At 43.3% G+C, this 26,834-nt stretch overlaps 1 protein-coding gene across 8 annotated transcripts; it reads right to left on the bottom strand.

The window, feature by feature from the left end:
- Positions 1-1,582: 1,582 nt before the first annotated feature.
- ZSCAN20 (zinc finger and SCAN domain containing 20) lies at positions 1,583-24,054 on the bottom strand. Of its 8 annotated transcripts, none has more exons than XM_035308653.3 (8): positions 24,008-24,054; positions 19,170-19,696; positions 8,218-8,404; positions 7,672-7,748; positions 7,263-7,347; positions 5,205-5,882; positions 3,691-4,119; positions 1,583-3,013 (listed from the first exon to the last, which is right to left on the bottom strand). In XM_035308653.3, exons 2-8 carry the CDS (start codon positions 19,584-19,586, stop codon positions 1,761-1,763), a joined length of 3,126 nt encoding a protein of 1,041 aa, XP_035164544.3. In that variant the 5' UTR covers positions 19,587-19,696; positions 24,008-24,054; the 3' UTR covers positions 1,583-1,760. The 8 variants fall into 8 exon arrangements, with proteins under 8 accessions (XP_035164544.3, XP_035164548.3, XP_035164545.3 ...); XM_035308657.3 differs by having other exon boundaries at positions 3,691-4,116; XM_035308654.3 differs by having other exon boundaries at positions 24,012-24,054.
- Between the last annotated feature and the right edge of the window lie 2,780 nt (positions 24,055-26,834).

Below are 26,834 nucleotides of genomic sequence, written 5' to 3'. Positions count from 1 at the left end.
GGTGCCTGGATGCCTGGCAAGCTCACGAGCTCACGGGTCAGGCCTGGAACACTGAAGCCCCCTGAAAGAGTACTTCCTCCAAAGGAAGTCAGGTAGACAGGGAGGGAGGGATAACCTGGGCCATTTTCTCTCCTGGCCCACATTGGCCTTGCTTTCATGATTGAATCTATATTAAGATTCGTGAGACAAGAATGGCAGAGAATAAACATCTAAACTGTTCACTAAAGACATGAGACACTAATGTACTACCAAGCCCAGGGGAAAGGGTGACACCCAAATGGAGATAGGACCACCACCTCACTTCCACCCAGAGCTCAGCTTGGCTTCCACAGTGAGGGCTCCAGAACACTCAGGAGCCTGTCTATGTGGGAGGTGAGTCTTAAGGGCCAACATGCAGAAAGCCCTGGGCAGGCCGGGGACAGGATGACTCAGGATAAAATTGTGCCAAGAACCTGGAACATACAACAGTGGTCAAGACCCTCTCACTGGAGGACCATACACACCAGCTCCTCCTGCCTCAGTCTTGGCATGGGGACGAAGAACAAAGCTTCCGCTTGCCAAAAGGAAAGGCCAGACAGGCAAAAATGTAGGGACCCCAGGCTTCTGTTAGGATTAACCCATGATCAGCCAAGTGTAGCAAGAAGCAGGACTGACCCTTGGAAAAAGAGAACTCTTAGAATCCATTTCCTCAGCCAAAGCAGTTTCTTACTGGAAGAAAAGTTACTTAGGCCACATTATTTTTCCCAATCTCAACTCACCTGCATCTCTCATCTATATTATTGAGAAGGTGGAAACTCACATCAAGTATTTTGATAATAGCTTACATCCTTGCTCAAAGCACTTCACCAATTCTGAATATCCCAAATCCTTTAATCTTTAGGAATTCTCAGTTTCTGTATTTGTTTAAATTCAAAATGTGGAAATTTCATAATGGGAAATGTGGTCTACAAAGTGCACTGAGATTCTGGCCCCTAAGTTACCTAACATGAATGGGAATTCAGTATAGTAAGAAGAGCACAACAGACTCAAGACATATCTGTTGAATCCTGCCTCTCCCACTTACAGATGTGTGACCAGTGCGAGTTACTTAATCTCCCAAGACTCTAGGAAATGGAGAGAAAGTTAGTACTTATCTCCTGGGACTGTTGCGAGTATTAAATGAGATGATGTATACAAAGTTCTTAGCACAGAACTTGCACAAGAGCAACCGCTCAATAAACACCAGCTATTGCTGCTATTGACTTTCTAATGTCACTGTTCTTCCTACTCTGTACTGAACTCACAGTGGCCTGCTGTAGGCCAACTCCTCTCTCACCAGAGTCTCAACATTCTCCCCTGAGGATATGCCCCAACTGAGAACGTATGAGGACCACTGCTGATGGGGTGGATTACACATGGGTGGTGTGAAGGCACAGTGAGAGTTTGGAATCACTGCTCAGGGCCACTGATTTAACTCTAATCTCCTAAGCTGCCAGTTTGGCTCAAATACTGACATAGCTCTTACACAACAGCAAATACAAGGACAGTCTGAGGATACTGTGTGGGTCTTTACAGAAGAAAAACAAATTACACTTAAGAAAAGTGCCTTCAAATCGGGATCCTTAGTATTTGTAATTCACTTCCAAATTACCTGGTTTATACCAAGATAACTTCCCTGGGTACACACCAAGCTTAAAAATTGGAAAATTTCTCTCTAGCATACATCTTGTGATATAAGATATACACATCAAGTCCCCTTTTGTTGTTGGGGAGAGTGTCCCCTACGATGCCTTCCCTCCTGCATGGGTTCTCCGGTGAGCACTAAAGTGGGAACTGTTGTTGAAGTCTTTGCCACACACTGTGCACTTGTATGGTTTCTCCCCTGTGTGGATTCTCTGGTGAATAATAAGACTGGAGCTCTGGTTAAAGCATTTCCCACACTCTCTGCACTTATACGGCTTCTCTCCTGTATGAATCCTCTGGTGAGTAATGAGGTTAGAACGGTCACGGAAGAATTTTCCACACTCGGTGCATTTGTAGGGCTTCTCTCCTGTGTGTACTCTCTGGTGTGTGATGAGCTTAGAGCGCTCACTGAAGCACTTCCCACAGTCCACACATTTATATGGTTTCTCCCCAGTGTGGGTGCGCTGGTGGTTGGCCAGGGTGGAGCTCTTACTGAAGCTTTTCCCACATTCAGCACATTCATATGGTTTCTCTCCCGTATGGATTCTTTGGTGGCTAATGAGGGCAGAGCTCTTAGAGAAGCTTCTTCCACATTCAGAACACTGATAAAGTTTCTCCCCTGAGTTTATGCTGTGTGGTCCAGGAGAATTCAAGTCCTTACTGACAGTTTGAGGTTGTTCAGGAGCTGTCTCCTCTCTAGAATTCCTCCAGTGAGCACTAAAAGATGGACTTTGGGCAAAGTTTCCCCCGGGCTCACTACATTGGTCAGGATTTCCTCCCAAGTGGATTCTCTGATGTTTCAGAAGGTTTGAGCTCTGGTTGAAGCTTTTCCAACATTCTCCACATTTATAGGGCTTTTCTCCTGTGTGGATTCTCTGATGAGTGATGAGATTGGAATGGTCACTAAAGCTTTTCCCACATTCAAGGCATTTGTAGGGCTTCTCTCCAGTGTGGATTCTCTGATGGGTATTGAGGTTAGAGCGGTCACTAAAGTTTTTTCCACATTCAAGGCATTTGTAGGGCTTCTCACCTGTGTGGATTCGCTGGTGGGCTATGAAGTGGGAGCTCCGACTGAAGCTCTTCATGCATGTGTCACACTTGTAGGATTTCTCCGCAAGATACAGGCCTTGATGGTCAATAAGTTTTTCTAAGTCCTCTTCAGAAGAACTTTCTTGCCACTGTTCCTGTGAGGGATTTCCCCACTGCCCTTCATCTTCATTTTCATTTTCACTGTCTTCTCCCCAGTCAAGAGGTTGGCAAACAGCTTCTGTAGGACATTTTGATAAGGCTCCAGGCAAATTCTCAAAGATGTCCTGCTCAGAAATTGGGTCTTCATGCCTCATTTCAAAACCTGAAAGAATGGACAGAAATGCAGTTTTTTCCACTCATTAGTTTGTGTGTGTGTGTGTGTGTGTGTATTTGTATCATACATCTGTGAAGTTGGCTAATATGAATTTGATTCTTGTGGGTTCTCCAGTGAGCACTGAAGTGGGAACTGCTGTTGAAGTCTTTGCCACACTCTGTGCAAAAGACTTATATCTCACATCTCATAAATGTGACTAACATGAAATTGATCCAGTTTTGGCATATATAAGTGTTTCTGACCTGCAAAACTGAGTAATAAGACTCTGGGTTATGGTGACCCCACCAAGTGAGCCATGGGGCTCACCCCAGCAGCCACAGCAAAACTGTTTCCCCAGCAAATTCCTCTATCTTACTATTCAATCATGAATACCTCCTTCTTCTAGCACATTCCATATATCCTGTTTTGAATCCTAGATTGAAAAAAGTCTCTAGCTGCCCAGATATATCCTAGTAAAAGATAGAATGACTGACTGACTGACTGACTGACTGATTCAGAGGACCACATAAAGCTACAGACTAAATAATCTGAGAAGAGCAGAAATACTTTTTCCTATTCAATCCCATTCTCCCTTTTAATTAAGAGACAAAAGATAATGAGCCTGGCTTCCTCACCCTCTCCACATGCCCATGGATTCTGTGAACATCCAGTTACTCCAGGCTTACCCATGTCTGTGGCTACAGGACACAAGGTTGGAGGTTTGACAGCATCTTCACAGGCCACCTCACCCCAGGCCTCCTGGGCATCAGTCTCAGTACTGCTCTGCCCACACCTAGGGAGACCTGCAGCTTCCTGAACAGTCCCCATGGCCCTGACTGCAGTCCGAGCCCTCATCAGTGAGTCCAGTTCCTCATAGAAAGGGCATGTCCCTGGTGGGTGGCTGCTCTTGGCTTTCCGGTAGCTTCGAAGGAGGTTTTTGAATCTGTAGCGACACTGCTCCAGAGTCCGCAGGAAGCCCAGAGCACACAGCCGCTCTGCGATGGCCCGGTACACCTGGCTGTTCTGGTGACAGGTGCGAAGTTTTTCTGAGAATGGGGACTCACTAAGAATTGCCAGGAAGGCCTTGGTTTCCTCGTAGCCCCAGTGCACACCTGCTGTCAGGAGTGAAAAGTTCAGAACTGTGAGACTTCATAATGAGATGTGCCTAGGTCATCAGAGACTAGAGTCACCTGCCCTTCAAACTACCTAAAACACAGGCATGTCAGAAACTAACCAGGTACCTGGGGAATATCCCTTTGCTTCTCAGGGGCATGCTAGGACAGTCAGCCAGAGCTTCCTACCCTCACCCTCTTCTAAGAGGCTTTAGTTGATTAGTTCAGGTAAAGACCTGTAATTGGGATGCCTGTGATTTTTCCCCATATTCATTCAATACCTGTCCTCTATTTATTTTATAAATTCTCCTTTTAACAAAACATGAAAGCTGAGAACCCCTAAAGATTGGAGACATACATGAATTTCAAATAGTCCTGCAAAAGAGGCCAACTGAGGATACACTTTCCCCCTTTGCAGAGGAATTAAAAGGAGGTGGTCTAGTCTCAGCTCCTCTGCAGGAAAACGATATAGCACAGAAAGGCAACACAGTGGAGGGAAAACCATGTAAAATCAGCAAGCAGGAGCCATAGGCTCTGATCTGGGCTCTGCTCCTACCTGTGTGTCTATAACATGCCTCATCTCTTGGACTTCCATGTTTGCACCTTTACAGTAACTGGGTGTTTCCTAGACATTGATTATTCAAGTCTACACTGTCGTGATTTCTGCCATTATCTGTTCAATATTTCACTCGCCATCACTCTTTACCTAAATTTGCTATCTGTGAAATCACAGGCTGATGCACTCATACAAATTAAGAGAAATACATAAATACCAGAATTTAAAGTTCATTCACGTAACGTCAATGATCATCCCACACTATCAGTGACACACTTTTGGAAATACTGGACTCCCTCTTTGAGGCCCCTTAAGGCTTTAAAAATGTTTGCTTCTATAACTAAGAAGACTTTTGCAAAGAGACTTGGTCATGGGAAAAGAGAGTTGAAGTTTGAGGATGACCTAAGGAACACAGCTCTTTACTCTAGTGACATTGATCCAGACTTGCACCCTGTACCCTGACCTCAGGGAATAGCAGTCTAGCTGGTCAGAGGGTTGGAATCTGAATCCGATTAAACCCCCATATTCTTACCAATACGACTCTGGAACAGAGCTGGGACCCCTGTAATCCTGGGCCCCTGGGTAGACTCATCAGTGACCAGGCCAGCACCGTTATAATCTTCTGCCATTTCTTCAGGCTCCCAGCCCCCTTCCTCCTGCTCATCCATCTCTGCGTCACTATCCCCAAGCCTGGGGAGTGCTATGGCCTCTCCTGGGCCATCAGTGGCTCTGATGGCTGTCCGAGCCCTGACCAGGGCCTCCAGCTCCTCATAGAAGGGGCAGGTACCTGGTGGGTGGCTGCTCTTGGCTTTCCGGTAATTCCGCAGGAGGTTTTTGACCCTATAGCGACACTGCTCCAGTGTCCGCAGGAAGCCCCTTGCCCTTAGCCGCTCTGCAATGGCCCGATATACTTGGCGGTTCTGGTGACAAGTCCGGAGCTTTTCAGAGAAAGGAGACTCACTCAAAATTGCCAGGAAAGTCTTAGTCTCCTCATAGCCCCAGTGAACACCTGACACCTTCATGTCCTCCATATCCCACTGGTATTGTTCCTCCCATGCTCTTGACTCCTTCCAGGTCAATGCCTGAGCTGGCTCATTATCCAATCTATAATCTGCAGTGCTCCTTTTCCCAGAATTTATAAGACTTAGACCACAAAACTCTGGTTCTTGCTCTTTCTGAGAGGTGATACTTGGTTTTGAAACTGGAACTCCTACACAAGGAAGAAGAGAAATGACAGTAGAAATGGTCTGTTGAGCAACATGTTTGTCCAAAATCTCCCTGAAACTTATATCTTTTCCTTGCAAGAGGCTGATGAGAAATTCCCATGCTGATCCCATAAAATGTCTGCAGGAATGAGAAGGAAGACGTAACAGAACCATATACAAGAATGTTATGAGACCTGTTTGCTTTGTTCGTTTGTTTTTTGTTGTTGTTACAAAACATGAAACATCATATAAGAGTGACTCATTGGTCCACAGATGGGCACATGACCTAAATTGACCCAATTAACTGAACTCCATGGCTGGAAGGAAGGGGGGCGTGTGCGTGTGTGTGTAGTGAGTCTCTGTCCTGCTAGGCATCCATTGCCACCAATGCAATCTATCTTTTGACCATGAAACAAAACAGCTTTAAAATGAAGCTAACACTGAGGATGGCAGACAGAAAGAAAGAACACAGACCCATTAGGACATTGCTCAGCTAATCTGTACTGTGGTAAAAGCATGTCCTCCTCTGGACTTCTAATAATGTAAGAAAATTCATTTCCTTATTTTTAAAACAGCTGCATTTAAAGGACTGCTATCCTAATAGCTCCCAGCTCTAACAAAATAGGAAGCCTATAATTAAAATAAATATTTGAAGAAAACTAGATGAAAAGAGTTTAGAGAGGCCTAAGGATAGTCTAATTCAGTACTTCCCAAAGTCTGTTCCTTTGAACACTATTTCCCCCAGATTTCATGTGTAAAAAAGGATTCCAATGTCAAGCCAGTAGCCAGCGAGCTTCTGGTATCTAAACTTACCATAAGTCAGGCCTATCAGAGCCTCTTCTATTTCAGCTATTCACATGTCTAACTCCCCACACGGTTTCCCAGGCTCCACAGGGAAACGTTCCCTATTATTTAGCTTCCCACATAGGACTGCTCATGGAGAAAGGAGTCTGTGCTGGTCATATGGGCTTCAGGTATTTGGGGCTCTGTGATATTTATTCCTACTGGGTTTAATTCACTGGTCTCATGGGCTTAGTTCACTTAAGTCTGCCTGAGAGAGAGATCTTGTTTACAGTGCTGAAAAAAATCAGATTTCTAAGATGGCAGGCCTGGCCTGGCCTCTGGACAGTGGTGAATAGACTGAGGTAAGGAAGTTAATGTGCCCAGAAAGTGCAGGCTCTTGTAAGTCATCCTGCCACTCCATCTCCCAGGCAGACTCCGTTCCTGCCATGGCAGTGCTGGCTACAAAGGGCAAGTCTTCTTCCCACGTCTGAAATTCCAGAGACTGCAGAGCCATGATTCTTAAAGGAGCAGCAAAACCCTCTTTGGGAACTGAGCATATCAGAAACATGACAAAATCACCTTCAGAGGGCACGTCTCCTTACCCAGGCACACGCTGTTCCCACAGTCATCTCCTGGGGGGTCTTTACAGAGCTCCTTCTCAGCATGTTTGCCAGGGCCCAGGGCTTCCTGTGAGATGCACAAGACAAGGACCCAAACGTCACTGACTTTGGACAACAGCCTAGGAACCCTAGCAGGCCCCAGGAAAGATGATGGGAACAGACGGATACCATGTGTGAAGCTAGCATCATAAGGAGCAGGATGGCCATTTGGTACATACATGTCTTTGAGGATGTTTGGGGCCCAGGAGACTGGGAGTGAGGGCCAAAGGCTAACACCCTGGACCTCATGCCCTTTTGCTGAGGGGAGGTCATGGAGAGAGAGGAGGAATACTGCAGGGGCAAGAGCACAGGAGCAGTAATGACAGGAAAGGAAGAACGAGTAGCAGCTTACCTGGGACTCAGCTGTCACCTCCCAATCTCCAACGCTCCCCATCTTTGGGAGAGTAGGGACTCGGGGAGTGAGGACAGCTGAGGAAAAGAAAATGTCTCTGAAACCCAAGCTCTGGTTCCCAAAAAATCACCTCCCTCTAAGATCGGCTTTCCAAAGGTCACACTTAGATCAAGCTGGGGATAACCCTGTGGCCAGTGCAGACTTCCCCTTTACTTCCCTACTAGAATGTGTAGCTCCTAAGCTGCTATGAGTAGTGGGCCATGTGGGAGATGCCAGCCCTGACCTCCTGTGATCACCACCCACCCCTGTCCCAGCCTGCACCTGCTGCAGTGCTCTAACTATAGCAAAGCATGCTGGCACCACCAACAGCTGCAGCCTCTTTATGATGCTTGCTTACTTCTCAGTAAGTGTGCCCACCACACTGCAGCCTATCCCTTGCCTTGAATTCTGCACACCCTTCCTCCCCATCCATCCAACCTTACCTCCCCCATCCCTCTCCTCTGCAGAAGGCCTCATTCCCTAATCTTCTCAGATTCTCTTACTCACCACTCTCTTTCAAAGGCTGTGGTGCCATCTTGGCATTTAGATGATTGGGAAAGTCAGGGCATGTATTTGCCACCCACTTCTTCTGGGACTGTCCCTCAGGCCAAGGATCCACTGGCTCCAGCTGGAAGCTCTGAGATTCTTCTCCGGTCTTTAAGGGCCCGGTCTCTTCTGTATACAATTCCAGTTCCTACACACAAACAGCCCAAATTCCCAATCATCAGTTCAATAAGACCCACTTTGGTATTTTGAGTACAACTGTGGTCCAGAGGCTAACAGGCTCTTTCAAGATCCAAAATGGTTTGAAGTAGGATGGGAAAGCCATCAGAGTGAGTTTGGTAGGCAGACCAGCATTCATACCACCAAATGAGTACTATCTGTTGAACACAAGTAGCTATCCAAGTGTTTCAATGAGAGTGCCACTGTTCAAAACATTTTTGATTCTTAAAGAGAGAAATTATGTAAAATTTGGGTAACATTAAAAATAATCCATAAGCATCAAAAATAGTTTGCTTACTTTTTGTTATCAAAACAAAAAATAAAAGTTACCAAGTTGTATATTCAAAGGCAACGGGAGGAAAAAAGGATACAATTATGAAACCAAATACACGGGATACACAGGAAAAAAGGATACAATTATAACACCAAATGTGGTTGCCCTGAATATCTCTGCTGAAAGACAAAGATATTTTTAAAATAAAAAATTTTTTAAAAGGGCAAAGAATTACAGAGGGAGGCTGGGTGCAGTGGCTCATGCCTGTAATTCTAACATTTTGGGAGGCTGAGGCAGGGGAATCACTTGATGCCAAGTGTTCAAGACCAGCCTGGGCAACATAGCAAGGCCCTCATCTCTATAATAAATAAATAAATAAAATTAGCCAGGTGTGGTGGTGCATGCCTATACTCCCAATTACTCTAGAAGCTGAGGCAGGAGGATCACTTGAGCCCAGGATTTCGAAGTAACAGTGAGCTATAATTATGCCACTGCACTCCAGCCTAGACAACAAAGTGAGACCCTGTCTCAAAAACAGAAATCAGATGGAATTTTTAAATGATGTAAAAGTATGTGTTGTTAATTTTAAAACAGAAGGACACGTGAAAGACAAGGCACTCTAACTCAAAAGGAAAAAGGAAGTGGCAATTTTCATTTCAATGGTGAATTTCAGGCAAAAAAAAAAAAAGGTACTCAGAGATGCAGAGAATATATTTAAAATAAAAGGGAATAATCAACTAAAATAACATTACCCAATGAACTTTATCAATCGTACAGCTAATTTCTTATCTCTACTTCTCATCTGGTTCCAAGTTCAGTGGTAGTGCAGTCAAGGTGTTAGTTATTTCCTGGCTGTAAAACTTCGACAATATAACAATCTCAATACTTTAGAGAAACATCTAACTTTTTAAAATGTATTTCAATGTTTTTCAATAGATAATAGACTCACATGGTTTAAAAACAGAAAATACATATAGTGGTATATTCAGTGAAAATGCCCCACCCTCATCCATCTCTATCCCATCAACCCATTTCTTTCCCACTCTCCTCATCACAGGTAACCATATTCTTCTGCATTCTTTTAGAGTTTCCTTCTACATACAAACAAATGTAAATGTAAATTCTTAGTTTCCCTCTTTTTCATACAAAAAACACTGCTCTGAGGCTTATTGTTTTGAACCAAAATAATAACAATTATCTTCATCAACTCACTGAGTTTGCCAAACTTAGCTCCTTTTTTGGCTGGCCTGAAAACTCAAATTCACTCACAGTGAAGGATTTTTACCATTGAGAAGATATATAGGAATGGGCCATGAGCATCAACAGCCATTCCAAATAAGGAGATTCACCAGTGTTCTGTATGATTTCACACAGAAAACATCTGCTTATCAATCTCCTTATGTGTTCATGTAAAAAAAAAATTCACTTTGTTATCATTATAATCTATAGAGGAACTGTGTGACTAAATTCAACAACAATCTTTACTCTCAACCTGTTTCTCCAACTATTTACCATCCTTAAGCAAAGATTCTGATTCCATGGATTATAATTTTGGACACAGAAAGAAGTAGATTCAAGTGACAACCGGGGGCAAAAACATCAGTAGGTCAGACTTCTGGTTTCCAAGAAGTCTGTAGAGTCTAGAAGTTTCCACTCTAGACTCTACAGTAACAAGTAAAAAGCTGAACAAACTGAAAAATCAACAACTCTTCTTAGATCTGTCAGAGAATTCAGGTCACAGGGCAAACCACTGCCCCCAAAATTGGAGAGGCAAACAGGTAGAATCAGAGAACCACAACTTAGTGGAGCAAAAGCCTCTGTGGGAACCAGTGCCAGGGAAGAAAAACCTAAACTATAATAGATGAATTGCTGGCAGGTCACTGTGGACAACTCTGAAAGCTAAAAACTCCAAGGCACTCAATCATTGAGTGGGGGCACATTTTTGTAAGTTTTACCTCCAAGAGCTCAACCAGATCCTTACAATAAATATGAGAGAAAAATCTTACCATGCTTATGGCTGACAGCAGAAAAAAGGAACCATTTTGAAATACACCATGGCTCTCTGCTCTTCTTAATAAGGCCCGTCCTCAGCAGAAACTATTTTACCAAAGCCTAACCTAGCTGTCAGAAAAGAAATATGTAATTCCAGCTCCCTCTACTCTTTCATATGGAAGATGAGAAATACCCAATGCAGCCCCCTCTAGGCATCCTGTCCCACCTAAGATGGGAAAAAATTGAGAAGCACTGGCAAAGGTCAGAGTCCAGGGACACAGGTATACAAGTGAAAGACCTAGAAAAAAGAAGAGCAAATTAAATCCAAAGTAGCAGAAGTAAGAAATATAAATTAGAGCAGAAATAAATAAAATTTAAAATGGGAAATCAATAGAGACAACAAAACCAAAAGATAGTTCTTTGAAAAAAATAATAACATCAATAAACCTCTACTCTCAGGCTGGGCGTGGTGGCTCACACCTGTAATCCCAGCACTTTGGGAGGCCGAGGAGGGCAGATCACAAGGTCAGGAGATTGAGACCATCCTGGCTAACACGGTGAAACCCCATTTCAAAAATAATATGATAATAAGCCTCTAGTCAGGCTAAGAAAGACAGACAGTCCAGGTACGGTGTGTCATGCTTATAATCCCAGCACTCTGGGATTACACTTCCCAGAGTGCTGGGAAGCCAAGGCAGTGGATCACTTGAACCCAGGACTAGCTTGGGCAACATGGCAAAATCCCATCTTTACAAAAAAAAATTCAAAACTTAGCCAGGCATGTTGGTGTGGGCCTGTAGTCCCAACTACTTGGGAGGCTGAGGCAGGAGGATTGCTTAAACTCAGGAGGCAGAGGCTGCAGTGAGCCAAGGTCCCACCATTGCACTCCAACCTGAGCAACAGAGGAAGAACCTGTCTCAAAAATAAAAGAGAAAAGAAGACAGAAGACAAATTATTAATATCAGAAGTGAAAACAGAGACATCACTACAGATCTCATGGACACTGAAAGTATAATAAAGGTATATTATGAACTACATAAAGGTTAATAAAGGAATATTTATGGCCACACACTTGATAACCTGGATGAAAAAGACCAGTTCCTTTACCCACCCCATCTGCCAAAACTCATACAAAAATAAACAATCTGAATAGGCTTATATCTATTAAGGAAATTGACTGAAGAATCAATAATCTTCAAAACTGAAAGCACCAAGCTCAGATGGGTCCACTGGTGAATTTTATGAAACATTCAAGGAGGAAATTATACCAAGTCTCTACTGTCTCTTCCAGAAGTTAAGAACAGAGGGAATATGTCCTTATTCATTCTATAAAGCCAGCATTTACCCTAATACCAAAACCAAAGAAATTACAAGACAAGAAAGCTACAAACTAATATTCCACATGAACAAAGATGCAAAAATCAGCTAGGTGGAGTGGCTCACGCCTGTAATCCCAGCACTTTGGGAGGCTGAGGCGGGAAGATCACAAGGTCGGGAATTCGAGACCAGCCTGGCCAAGATGACGAAACCCCATCTCTACTAAAAATACAAAAATCAGCGGGGCGTGCTGGCGGGCACCTGGTAGTCCCAGCTACTTGGGAAGCTGAGGCAGGAAAATTGCTTAAACCTGCAAGGTGAAGGTTGCAGTGAGCTGAGATCATGCCACTGCACTCCAGCCTGGGTGACAGAGTGAGACTTCATCTCAAAAAAAAGAAATGACACACCACAACCAAGTGGGTTTATCTCAGGTATACAAGCCTGGTCCAACATTTGAAAATCAATTAACATAACCCATCACGTCAACAGGCAAAAAAAAAGAACAATCACATGACCATATATTATATCAAAAGATGCAGAAAAAGCATTTAACAAAATCCAACACTCATAATGAAAACTTGGCAAAGTAGAAATAGAGGAGAACTTTCTCAACTTGATAAAGGACATCTACAAAAAACCTACAGCTAACATCCTACTTAATGGTAAGAAACACAATGGTTTTGCACTAAGATGAGGAAAAAGGCAAGGATGTTACCTCCACTATTCCTTCATATTGGAAGTCCAGACTAATACAAGATAAGAAAGAAAACAAGAAACGGTCATTAGAGTGAATCAGCAACCAACAGAATGGGAAAAAATTTTTGCAATCTACCCATCTGACAAAGGGCTGATATCCAGAATTTACAAAGAACACAAACAGATTTACAAGAAAAAAACAAACAAGCCCATTCAAAAATGGGCAAAGGATATGAACAGACACTTTACAAAAGAAGACATATATGAGGCCAACAAACATATGAAAAAATACTCATCATCACTGGTCATCAGAGAAATGCAAATCAAAACTACATTGAGATACCATCTCACGCCAGTTAGAATGGCGATCATTTAAAAATCCGGAGACAACAGATGCTGGAGAGGATGTGGAGAAATAGGAACACTTTTACACTGCTGGTGGGAGTGTAAATTAGTTCAACCATTGTGGAAGACAGTGTGGCAATTCCTCAAGGACCTAGAAATAGAAATTCCATTTGACCCAGCAATCCCATTACTGGGTATATATCCAAAGGACTATAAATTGTTCTACTATAAGAGCACATGCACAGGAATGTTCATTGCAGCACTGTTTACAATAGCAAAGACCTGGAACCAACCCAAATGCCCATTGATGATAGACTGGACTGGGAAAATGTGGCACATATACACCATGGAATATTATGCAGCCATCAAAAACGATGAGTTCGTGTCGTTTGTAGGGACATGGATGAACCTGGAGAACATCATTCTCAGCAAACTGACACAAGAACAGAACATCAAATACCACATGTTTTCACTCATAGGCGGGTGATGAACAATGAGAACACATGGACACAGGGAGGGGAGCACTACACACTGGGGTCTATTGGGGGGAATAGGGGAGGGACAGCAGGGGGGGAGTTGGGGAGAGATAGCATGGGGAGAAATGCCAGATATGGGTGAAGGGGAGGAAGACAGCAAATCACACAGCCACGTGTGTACCTATGCAACAATCTTGCATGTTCTTCATATGTACCCCAAAACCTAAAATGCAATAAAAAAAAGAAAGAAAGAAAACAAAAGGTATGTAGATTTGGAAGAAAGAAAAAGACTGTCTTTATTCACAAATGACATGATTGTCTATGGAGAAAATCTGAAAAAGTCAACAACAACAAAAAACTCTGGGAGGCCGGGTGCAGTGGCTCACGCCTATAATCCCAGCACTTTGGGAGGCCGAGGTGGGTGGATCACGAGGTCAAGAGATCAAGACCATCCTGGTCAACAAGGTGAAACCCCGTCTCTACTAGAAATACAAAAATTAGCTGGGCATGGTGGTGTGTGCCTGTAGTCCCAGCTAATCGGGAGGCTGAGGCAGGAGAACTGCTTGAACCCAGAAGGCAGAGGTTGTGGTGAGCTGAGATCGTGCCATTGCACGATTGTCTGGGTAACAACAGCGAAACTTTGTCTCAGAAAAAAAAAAAAAAAAAAAAACTCTGGGAACTAATAGGCAGTTATAGCAAGTTTGCCGGGTACAATATGCAAATACGCTAAAGTCAATCACCTTCCCGTATACCAACAATGAACAAGTAGAATTTGAAATTAAAGTCATAATAGGATTTACATTCTCATCCAGAAAAATGAAATATTTAGGCATAAATCTAAAAAAAAATAGAAGATTTACATGGGGAAAACTACTAAAGAAAGACATCAAAGAAGAACTAAATGAAGGGAACAATATTCCATGTTCACAGACAGAAAGGCTCACTGCTATCAAGATGTCCACTTTTCCCAATTTGATCTACAGATTCCACACCCAACCAAAAATCACTGAAATTTGTCTTGTGACTATCAACAAACTGACTGTAAAGTCTTTTTTGTTCATTTGTTTTTCTTTTTTCTTTTTTTTTTCCAACAGCAATGGCGTTTCATCATGTTGCCCAAGCTGTTCTTGAACTCCTGGGCTCAAGCAATCCGCCCGCTTCATACTCTCAAAACGCTGGGATTACAGGCGTGAGCCACTGCACCTGGCCATGTACAGTTTATACGAAGAAGCAAAAGACCTAGAATAACCAACTCAATGTTAAAGAAGGAAAAAAAAATCAAAGGACTGACACTACCTGACTTCAAGATTTACCACAAAGCTATAGTAATCAAGACAGTGTGGTGTTGGCAAAAGAATAAAGAGATCAAAGGAACAGAACAGAGACCCCAGAAATGGTCCCACATAAAGATAGGTGACTGAACTTTGACAAAGGAACAAAGGTAATACAGTGAAGCAAAGATAATATTTTCAACAAATGATATAAAAACTGTATATCCACATGGCAAAAGAAAGCTTATATCCTTCACAAAAATCAACTCAAAATGGATCACAGAACTTAATCTTAAACGAAAAACTATAAAATTCCTAAAATATAGGAGAAAACTGATATGTTAGGTATAATGACTTTTTAGATACAAAACCAAAGGCACAATCCATGAAAGAAATAATTGATAAGCTGGCCTTCATTAAAATTAAAAACTCTGCTCTATGAAAGATACTGTCAAGAGAATGAGACAAGCCACAGACTGGGAGAAAATATTTGCAAAAGACACATCTGATAAAGGACTGTTATCTCAAATATACAAAGAACTCTTAAAACTCAACAGTAAGAAAACAAACAACCCAATTTAAAAATGGGCAAGACTTGAACAGTTACCTCACCAAAGAAAATATACAGATGGCAAGTAAACATATGAAAAGATGTATAACATGGTAGGTTATTAGTGAATTGCAAATTCTAACAACAATATAATACAAAAATCCAAAACACCAAATGCTGGCAAGGATGTGGAGCAACAAGAATTCCCATTCATTGCTAATAAAAATGCAAAATGGTACAGCCACTTTGGACGACAGTTTGGCAATTTCTTACAAAGGTAAACATACTCTTACCATACGATCCAGCAATCATGTCCCTTGGTATTTACCCAAATGAACTGAAAACTATATCCACACAAAAACCTGCATATGAATATTTATAGTAGCTTCATACATAACTGCCAAAACTAAGATGGAACCAAGATGTCCCTCAGTAGGTCAGTAGATAAATAAACTGTGGTACATCCACACAATGTGGTACATCCACACAATGGTACATCTCTTTAATAAGCATTAAAGAGAAATGAGCTAGCAAGCCATGAAAAATATGGAGGAAACTTAACTGTAAACTACTAAGCAAAAGAAGCCAATCTGAAAAGGCTATATACTGTATGATTCCAACTATATAATATCTTTTAAAAGGCAAAACTATGGAGACAGGAAAGAGATCGGTGGTTGCCAGGGGTTAGAGGAAAGAGGAATAAACAGGTAGAACACAGAGGGTTTTTACAGCAGTGAAACTACTCCGTATGTCACTGTAATGGTGGATACATGTTACTATGTCACTATAATGGTAGATACAGTTTATAATAAGGCCCTTAATGTTATAGATTGTCAAAACCTACAGAATGAATAACATTAAGAGCCCTAACATAAACTGCTACTTTGAGTGATAATGATGTTCCACTGTAGGTTCATCAGTGGTAATAAACTTATTGCTCTGGTGCAGGGATGTTTAGTTAGGGAGGCTTGTTGCAGAGGGATGGGAACTCTCTGTACCTTCTGCTCAGTTTTGCTGTGAGCCTGAAACTGCTCTAAAAAATAAAGCCTGTTTTTTAAAAATGCCTGTGCACCTGATGGAGAGGGAACACCTGACGGAGAGGGGATTTGACAAGATGGTGCCGACAGAAGAAACAAGGTAAAAATCACAAAATAGCAGAGCTGAAAGATCCTTTTTAGGAAACTATCTTAGGGGCCATTTAGTCCTGTAGACACCAACCTTTTTCAGGTGGTGGTTCACTTTGAGGAATATTATAACTATATTTCATTCCATTATTAAGACTTGAAAAATTTTACCTGCAAAGAATGCAACTAAGTTATGTATCTTACAATGTAAAATCACAAGCTACATTTGTACCTGAAAAAAAAAACAAGCTCCTCTGCTACTTGTCCATTTGTTTTGAAATTTGTGAGCACTCAGAAGCAGGTAGGAAAGTTAAAAAATAAAGAACAAAAAAAGGTCACAGTAAAAAGAAAAATACGTAACAGAGAAGATTCCATTACCTTATTTTTTTCTCAACTTTAGAAGCAGTTCAACTTTTGGTCAGCTCACAGGGGCATAATTTGAGAACCTTTGGTCTAGTCCAACCCTCTCATTTTACAGATGAAGAATCTTAAAGACCTTGATTTAAATCAATTTTCATCTCTGGGTCTCAAGTTCTTCATCTTCCAACTCTGAAGCCCTAAAATTTCCATTTGTTTCTTCACTGCCACTTAAGACAAACAGCTGGTTTCTTTAAAAGAAACAATATGGGGGGGTGGGGTGGTATATTTAAATAAGGCACTCTCTCTTATACTTACTTATGTAACATTATATATTATTCTCCTTGTATCTTCAGTCAGTTTATAAAGAAATCCAAAATGCAGGCTGGTTGCGGCAGCTCATGCCTATAATCCCAGCACTTTGGGAGGCCGAAGCAGGCAGATCACGAGTTCAGGAGTTCAAGATCAGCCTGGCCAGCAGGGTGAAACTCCATCTCTACTAAAAAAAATACAAAAATTAGCTGGGCGTCCTGGTGGGCACCTGTAATCCCAGCTACTGGGGAGGCTGAGACGGGAGAATCACTTGAACCCAGGAGGCGGAGGCTGCAGTGAGCCAAGACCATGCTGTTGCACTCCAGCCTGGGCAACAAAGCAAGACCCTCCATCTCAAAAAAACAAAAACACAAAGAGCAAAGCCACAGATCTTAAACCTTGGCTCCCACAATCTCACACTGTATAGAACTTTACAGTTTAAGTATACAGAAAACCGCTGCCATTTGCTAGGGATGTGTTCCCTAACCTATAATGTCTCCCAGCAAAATGTAAGTATAATATAAGAAGAATTACTAACTATAACAAATGGAGAACAGCAGTTATGTTTAGATGAAGGTTCTGGATCCAGCTAAAGGATCTGTTCTATATACACCAGCTTCAAAGCAGGATTCAAAATGTGTGTCACAGCAAATTTATGCATTATATCATGGGCCTTCTAGGGTCACTAGCAAATTGTTGAAATTACGAATGTTAAATCCATACTTTCATTTCCCTTACCTCAGCTCTATCTCATAGTTATATAAAGTTAGACAAGTTACTTACTTCTCTATCTCTGTTTACTCATTTGACAAATAACAATGATAATGGCACCTACCTTACTGGATTGCTGTGTTTATTTAGATGAGGGATATATATAAAAAGCTGGCCGGGTGTGGTGGCTCACGCCTGTAATCCCAGCACTTTTGGAGGCCAAGGTGGGTGGATCGCAAGGTCAGAAATTTGAGAACAACCTGACCAACATGGTGAAACCCTGTCTCTACTAAAAATACACAAACTAGCTGGGCATGGTGGCATACGCCTGTAATCCCAGTTACTCAGGAGGCTGAGGCAGGAGAATCACTTAAACCAGGAGGCAGTTGCAGTGAGCTGAGATCATACCACTGCACTCCAGCCTGGGTGACAGAGCAAGACTCCATATCAAAAAAAAAAAAACTTAGACCAGTGTCTGACACACAGTGAGTGCTCACAAAACATCAAATAATATCTCATCTGAGCCTCATGGCTCAGAGGTATTTTAATTCCCATGGTTTGCAGAGGAGGCATCTAACAATGACCTGGGAACTTAAGGATTTGACTTTAGGCTCTGGTGTACTCACTAATGACCTTTGTGAGCCACTTAACATTTTGTTTTGTTTCATTTGTATTGTTTGTAGAGACGGGGTTTCACCATGTTGCCCAGGCTGGTCTTAAACTCCTGAGCTCAAGCAATCTGCCTGCCTCAGCCTCCCAAAGTGCTGGGATTACAGGCATGAGCCACTATGCTTGGTCAACTTTTTGGCCCTTAGTTTAATCTATAAAAATGGGATAGTAATACTATTCCTGTCTACTTATATTACTGTTATAAGTACTCAGAGAGATCACATATATAGAAAGATGTTAGGTATAAAACACAATATAAGTAAGTCATATTGTGAATATGGTAGTGGGAGGCAGTTTAGAGTAGTGGTTAGGCATACAAGCTTTAGAGTAAGAATGCCTGAATTCAAATCTTGACTACCACCTAGCAGCTGTTGAGACCCTGAGCAATTTACCTATCTTTTCTCTGTCTCTGTTTTCTCACTGGTAAAATTAGAATGACAGTACCTATCTCATTAAATTATTAACAGGACTAAGTGGATTAATACATGTAAAGCACTTAGAACACTGCCTGATATAAATGGTCGATAAATGTCAGTTCTCAATAACTATTATTATTTTTATTGTGAATTTGGCAATTATTAACCTAGTCACAGCCCTATTGCCTTGCCTGGCCCACTCCTTGAAGAAGACTGTTTGCCTCACCGGCTGTCCTGTAGTCCTGATCTCTCGATGCCAATCTTCCACCAGGGCCACAGCCTCCTCACCACTCTCAGGGTAGCGTGCCTGCACCCAGGTCTGGACCTCCCTGGGCAAGATGGTCAGGAACTGCTCCAGCACCAGCAGCTCCAGGATCTGCTCTTTGAGGTGGACCTCTGGCCTCAGCCAACGACAGCAGAGAGCCCAGAGCTGGCTGAAGGCCTCATGGGGCCCAGCTGCATCCCTGTATTGGAATTGCCTAAAGCGCTGGCGGGAGGCCTCAGGGCCAGGGACAGGATCATGTTCCTTCTCCCGGGGTTTGGATTCTGCTCCCCATGAGTCCTCTTCCAGTTTCACAATCAGGAGTTCTTCAGGCTCTGGTCGGGGAGACCCCTGGGCTCGGGATTCCAGAGCCACAGCCATTGTCTAGACAAGACGTCTCACTTCAGCTACGTTATCCTCATCCAATGTCTTCCTGCATCTATGGCAAGTCCTTCAAGAGGCTCCTAGAAAAGGGACTGCTCCCCAAGACTCTGAAGACAGAAAGACAAAGGACAGAGTGTGAGCAAGGGGAGGCAGAAGCTTCTATTCCCCACTTCTGCCATACCTTCCACCACCTTTGCATGGGGTAGAGGAGCTAAGAGATGCCCCTTTCCCATAGGCAGGAAGTGAGACCACAATGTGGCACCCAAGCCAGTAGCTAGTACACTTTGGAGGAAGACAGCACTGTATTCAATCCTCTAGGTCATGCCTGAACACCTTAGCCTGGCATCCCATACCTCCATGATCTGGCCCCAGTGTAGACTTCCTCCTCCTATACATGTCCAAAGTCCAACCTTCCCTCAAGTTGGGTTCCAAATGTCACCCCCTTGTCATGTCCTGTCCTCCAAGAATTGCCTCCCTGATCTTATATTCCCAAAGCAACTGGTACATCCCTCTAATATAGGTATTATCCTACACTATTGTAGTAACCTGTGACTACATCTGACAGCCCCATTAGACTATATTACTAGGACCAGTATTGTATGTTACTCATTTCTGTATCCATGGTGCTCAACCCAGTATCTGATAAATAGCAGGGCCATTAAAAAGTTTTATTACCATTTATTAAAATGATAATCTGGTATATCAAAAACCCAATGTGATACAGATGATCCATAATTGAGATTAAAGAACTCACCTTTCATGAAATTTCTTTAACCATAACCTTACTGATGCATGAATTCAAACACATTTCTCTCACCTTCTCACACAAGGAGTAATTCACTAATCATTTCTAGAGTACCTACTATACCCTGTTTGGAAACTACAGGTCTAACAGTAGCTGGGACTGACAGTCCCTACCTTCAAGAAAATTACAGTCTAGTGAGACAGACAGTCAATAAGCAAGCAAAGACATCTGCATTCCTGCATAAAGAGGACACCACAACAAAGCAGGCAATTAGCAGTCACACCAGGCCCAAAGCTTAGAGTCTCAGACAACAGGTATTTTCTTCTGGGAAAACTTGAAAGTCCCAAAGGTTTGTTTCAAAGAGAAATTGGAAAGCCCCGGGGGCCATATATCACCATAACCTTTTCCAGTCTAAGGAAGTTAGACTGAAATATAGATAGCAGGCTACTGCGGGGAGAGGGAGGCCAACAGTCGGCCAATAGCAGGGTGACTTCACACAGAAGTGAACAAGGGAAAATGGACAGGGGCATTCCTCAGTTCTGAGATGACCAAATATTGAGCCTCATTAGGACCAGCAATTTCTAAGAGAACCCCTTTACTGAGTGACCACAGGGTGCCAGGCACAGTGCTGTGTTCCACATTCATAATCTCACTGAATCCTCCAGGCAGCAACTGGAGTCTTGTTAGGTGTTGAGCTGCATTTCACTGACCTGTAACCTCCACTACAAAGACCAGAAAGAGAGAAAGAGCATAATTTAGATAATGCAGCCAGTTCCATTCACTGTCTGTTCAAGAATAAGCATGTGGTGATGGCGCCTAGGATTTTGCCAGTCTCCAGGTTGATCTTGATTCCTTCGTGCTTCTCTTTCCACTGAGTGTGAGTAAAGTGTCTTTCATACTGCACAGTCCTTAACACAAGCCAATTCTCATCTCGTGTTCGAACAACAAAGCCTGGCTGTGTTGATTAGCTTATTTATTTAAAGGCAGTATGTTGGTTTCTGAAATGGCTCCTTGCCAAACGATTTTCAAGTTGACTGTGATTTTTGGCTAAAGTGATTTTCACCCTTAAAATATAATTATCTGACAAGGTATGACTGCACTATATCTTGAATTACCTAAAGGGAAACTGAACATCTATGAAGATTCACTTAAGGTTATACAACTAGCAAGTGGCAGAGTTAGGGTCTAAGCTCAGATCCCTTTTCTCCAATCCTTTTTCTTAATCATGTCTTATAGCCTCTTCAATGTCTGCCAGTCAACCAAACTCCTAAGATGATAGTACGGGAGAGTGGAAAGAACATTAAGGCAGGAGTGAGCAGACCGGAATTCTAGTTCCACTCCTGCCACTAATCATCTGTGTTACTTTGGACAAGTCACGTAGCCCCTGTGGCTGCCTAGTTAGACTGCAGCTTACAGCCTGATCCTACTCAGCAGGTGCCCTAGGTTCACCAATTAGTATGATGGGGTAGAGCAAGGGGGAAGGGAAACTAGAGTAAGTGGGTACAAGGACCTAGCAATGTAAATAAATCAATGACTGAAGTGAACTGCATGGGCACTATAGCCAACTATAGTGCGCTAGGGGAACACAGGCCCAGAATATTCCTAGGCCTGTTAATTTTTCTAAAATAAGCTAGCATTCTGGATTTTTAAATGTTGGCAACCAACTCAAAATTGTTTCACACACTATGAGGATTAAATAAAGCATAATGGTGGACTTCACTCAGCATGGGCTGTTGCTTTGCCATCTTTCAATTAAGTGATCTCAAAAGTCTCTTCCAATATCCAGGAAGATCTAGAAAGAGTACAGACTCTCCCAGGTAATGAGGGATCAGTGCTGACTGCCATCAAAATCAAGATCTCTTTACAAACACAGGGAAGCTGGGGGGCATCGTGGCTCCTAGGGTAGTAAGTATGAATGTGGTCATGAGGAGCCCACTCAGTGAAAAAGGAAGATTCTCTCCAGTTTCATGGGAAAGGACAAGACTGGTCTGTGACCTCCAAAGAGAAAAAACTGGGAACTCCTCAAAGGCTGTCAGGCCCATTTGGCTGACAGTCCAAGCTATGGCTTAAAGCAGGCTGACCTGACCTCCCACATAAGGGCTTAAACCAGGGAGAGCAAACAGGTTTCATTTAAAGCACAAACTTCAATCAGCTGTAAGTGGCTGCCTAGAGCAGTGTACTGAGGGCTGAGTACTGTGTGAATATGCGCTGCGAATCATCCAATTAGCCATGACTGCGAGGGACACAGAAAGGGGCACTAGTAGCCCACATACCATGTATTTGTCACCCCTGGCTTAAACTCCCATTGGCAATGAATCAGCTTCAGCTTCCAGCAGATAGCCCTGCCAGGCAGGGGAGGACTAAAGCTCCTGCCCTAGAAATCCACCAGAAATAGCAGTCTTCAAGGCTAGTTTAGCAAAGCTTACCCTGCTTGGTCTTTATTCACACATACATTAAGTATTTACTGCTTCACATCAACTGTTTACTGCTCTAGATTGGCCAATGGGGAAACAGAGGTGATGGAGACACTGTCCCTGTCCTGGAGATGCTCATAGTCTAGTGGGAGAGACACACAAGCCACAGATAATTATGATCAAATATGGTAATAAGAGAAGTTCTGGGAGCCAGGGGTTGGGGGTGACTTAATTTGCTTAAGGGAATTGAGCAAAATAAGAGTTGAATTGGTTTTTTTAAGTTAAAGTAGTTCTCTTGGCAAAGGTGACAGGCAAGGAGAAATATTCTAAGCAGAGAGAACAGCATATATAATAATGGAAAACCAAATGGCCTACTCAGGAATTGAGGAGAAACTTGACAGCCCTGGAGTGTGAGGTGCATGAAGATTAGGCTGCAAAAGGAGTTTACGAAGGACAAGGTGTTTGGCATAACGCTACAGGTGATGGGAGCCAATGAAGGTTTTCAGGCAGAAGGCATAATCAGATTTGTAGGTTAAACAGATCACACCAGGTACAATGTGTGTGTTCATGCTGGGGAACTGAAAAGGCTTCTGCAAAAACCCTACAAGAGAGAGGCCGACTGAAATATATTAAAGAAACGGAAAGACTGGAAGATCCTTGGACGTGAAAGAATGCAAGAGGAATCAGAGGGTAGGTAGGTAAATAGGTAGGTAAATGGGATGACGATGCCACTGACTTCCATAAGGCATAGGAAAGAAGTGCGGGTTTGGGGCAGAACACGAGAGCCAGTTCCATCCACTGGGTTCCAGAGGTAACAATCATTAGAGAGGTATTAAATTAGATATGCTTGTTCTGGACGGGAAGATAGAGATTGAAACACTATTTTTAAGGTCGGGCTTCAAGCTCAGGCCCTCTTCACTTTTTGCCAGGGCCCCAGACCCTCTATCCCTTCCTCTGTGGTCTCCAGACCTTTCTAGGGCTCTCCCACCTCCAAAACCTCCCTCTACCTCCTCACCTTCAGACCTTTCTAAGGCCCTCCACATTCCCAGGGCCCTCTATCGCCTCCTCATCCCCGACCCCTGTATGACCCTTCCCATCTCCAGCCGCTGCATCCTCTGACCGCCCCTCACCCTCCACCCCCACATATAAGCTTCTTTCTCCCCTCTCACCTTCCCCAGCCCACTATGTCACCACCACCTCCTAAGTCTCCAACCCAGAGCCTGCGTCTCAGCTGCCCCCGCCCCGCCACCCGGACTCACCCACCGAGACACCCACTTCACAACGGGGCGGAAGTGCTCCCGGGCTCGAGCAGGGAATGCTGGGACCCGGAGTCCGAGCGGCGCCACCCCAGGAATGGAACGTCTGAAACCACAATTCCCAGAATGAACCGCGCTAGCGCCGGTGGGCGTCCCCCCTTCGTTTGCTGCCTTTCAGACGTCGTCAGCCAATAGATGTGTCAGCTTCTCACGGACCCCGGCACTGGAACAAATCGGAAAGGGGGCGACACATGGGGACGGGACTCATGGCGACCCAGGCCTTTTCCATACGCTCCCGAATAACAGCACGGCCCAATGAGAAGGCACTAGAGCAGAAGGGGGCCGGGTTCTATTGAGGGGGGCGAAGTGAGAGCCTCAGACCCTGTGAAATAAAGCAAACACAGTAAGAAATAAAAAGAGAGTGACTAGAGGTGACCAGCCCGATAGGCAGGAAAAAAATTGGACAGTTGTAGTTTCAATTTCCGGCTTACAGCTAAGCTGTGTGACTTTGGAAGAATTCTAAACCTCGTTTTCTTCAACCATAAAATGGGGGTAATAATGGCATCCATGTCACCGGGTTTTGTGAGGCTTCGATGAGATAATACACCTAAAACGATTAGCTCAGGGCCTGGCTCCTGATAATACACAGCGATTGTTAGCTGTTATTATGTAAATCAGTTAGTACAGAGCTTGGCCTTCGTGGGTGTTGAAAGAATGTTAATCATTATTACAGGATAATCTTCATATAAATGCGGTTGCTCTGTACCACTGTGAATACTTGGGGCATGAGCAATCTAATATGGTGTTGAGAATGTGGATTTTGTAGTCAGACATGGATCCAAATCCCAACTCAACTAATTCCCAGCTGTGTGGCCTTGAATAAATTACTACATTTATTTTGTCTTTGGATTTTCCATCTATAAAATGCAAGAGAACTTACATCACAGGGTGTTGTGATGGTTAAATGAGACGATTTAGGTAAAGCATGGTCTCTGAAGTCAAGCTGCTTGTGTGTGAAAGTTCTTACTTTCACATGAAGGGTGCAGGTCTTACCACTTGCTGGTTGCGAAACCGTGGGCAAATTACTTAGCTTCTTTATGCCTCAGTTTTCTCATCTGTAAAATGGGAATGATAATAATTGCCTCTACCTGATAAGGTTGTTAAGAGAAATAAATGGGAGAAGGTATGTAAAGAGCATGCACATGTTTAGCACACAAAAAGTGTTTAATAATCAGTAGCTAGTTCAGGTGCAGTGGCTCATGCCCATAATCCCAGCATTCTGGGAGGCTGAAACGAGAGGATTGCTTGGGTTCAGGAGTTTGAGACCAGCCTGGGCAGGATAGTGAGACCTGGTCTCTATTTGAAAAAGTAAAAAACATAATAAAATACGTAGTCATTAGCTATTATTATTGTTACTATCGATGGTTATGAGGCTTAGGGAAAATTGACAATGAGTAGCATCTGGTAAGGGCTCAATGCATGTTGGCTAGTGTTAAAATAGAGGAATTCTATATCTTAGTTTCAACGACCCAGTTCAAATTCCTTCTCTTTGAAACATGTTCCAACTTATTTATAGTAATAACTCATGTGGTTTTACTCAGTAAACATAATAGCAACCTATAAACACTCCTTAAAGTCTCACAATAGTCTTATGAGGTTGGTATTGTTTACTCCACTTTACAAAGAGGGAATGAGACTTAGAGAACTGTGACCTACTCAAGATCACAGAGCAAATAAGTACCAGGACTGGGATTTGTTACCCCCTGGCCATATGACTCCAAAGGTCCCAAACTGCTTAAGCAAGAGACCATATGTGGAAGTGGGGAGGGTTTGAGATGGGGAGGGACAATGCAGTAGTGTGGGTGTCAGGGGAGCCAGAGACATTTGAGTGTCAGGATCTGAAGCCGAAGAGGCAGCTTTGCAGGGTTAGGTAAGGACATCCACTTCAGCATCATCTGCCTTGAAGAGGAAGAAGAGAGGCGAGTATGCAAAGAGAGGAGAGGACACCATTAGGACACAAGAGGGCGCGCCTCGCCCTAAATCCAGCCTCGAATTATTCTCCGGTTTCCCTTAGCCTTTGTCTAATCAAAGCCTGACATTCTACTGAAGAGGAAAACTAAGGAAAGCCCCAAGAGGCCAAGAGCCCTTTAGTGCCATGTAGAAATAAGCAACAGAGCCTGAACCTGTTCCAGGTTCTCTCTGCTTCAGCACCCATCAGGATTTGGTTTGCAGGCATTCTGTCCACATTTTTCTAACAGAACTCTCTCTGATTTGGGCAGACAGTAGGCTCTAAGGATGCAGAGATGAAGCAAAGCTGGTCTCTGACCCCATGGCCTGATCTCTATAAACTTTCACAATAGAGCACTCCCATGAGTAAAAGCTTTTTGAGTTTTTTAGTTGAGCACACACTCCCAACATATGTATATTTATTTACTTATAAATTCTGTACTGGACTCACTGTACATGGTGGCTCACGCCTGTAATCCCAGCACTTTGGGAGGCCAAGGTGGGCAGATCACGAGGTCAAGAGATTGAGACCATGGCCAACATGGTGACACCTCAACTCTACTAAAACACAAAAAATTAGCCAGGCATGGTGGCAGTCACCTGTAGTCCCAGCTACTTGGAAGGCTGAGGCAGGAGAATCGCTTGAACCCAGGAGGCAGTGGTTGCAGTGAACCTAGATCACGCCACTGTGCTCCAGCCTGGTGACAGAGTGAGACTCCATCTCAAAGAAAAAAAAAAAAGATGCGCCTGTAATAGCTAGCTTTTCTTGAGCATTTGCAATGTTCCTTTGTTATTAGGTCCTCCTCTCAGTTCTTTATATGTA

The sequence above is a fragment of the Callithrix jacchus genome, chromosome 7 (genome assembly GCF_049354715.1).
Source record: "Callithrix jacchus isolate 240 chromosome 7, calJac240_pri, whole genome shotgun sequence".
Taxonomy (NCBI): domain Eukaryota; kingdom Metazoa; phylum Chordata; class Mammalia; order Primates; family Cebidae; genus Callithrix; species Callithrix jacchus.
This window is presented reverse-complemented; position numbering and strand designations above follow the sequence as displayed.

Excerpts from the sequence above, each read along its gene's own strand:
- ZSCAN20 (XM_035308653.3), bottom strand. The coding sequence starts at position 19,586 with ATGGCTGTGGCTCTGGAATCCCGAGCCCAGGGGTCTCCCCGACCAGAG. Across the intron at positions 7,749-8,217 it reads ACAGCCTTTGAAAGAGAGTG|CTGTCCTCACTCCCCGAGTC; the intron begins GTGAGTAAGAGA and ends TCTTTTCCTCAG. Across the intron at positions 5,883-7,262 it reads TGGGAACAGCGTGTGCCTGG|GAGTTCCAGTTTCAAAACCA; the intron begins GTAAGGAGACGT and ends TTCCTTGTGTAG.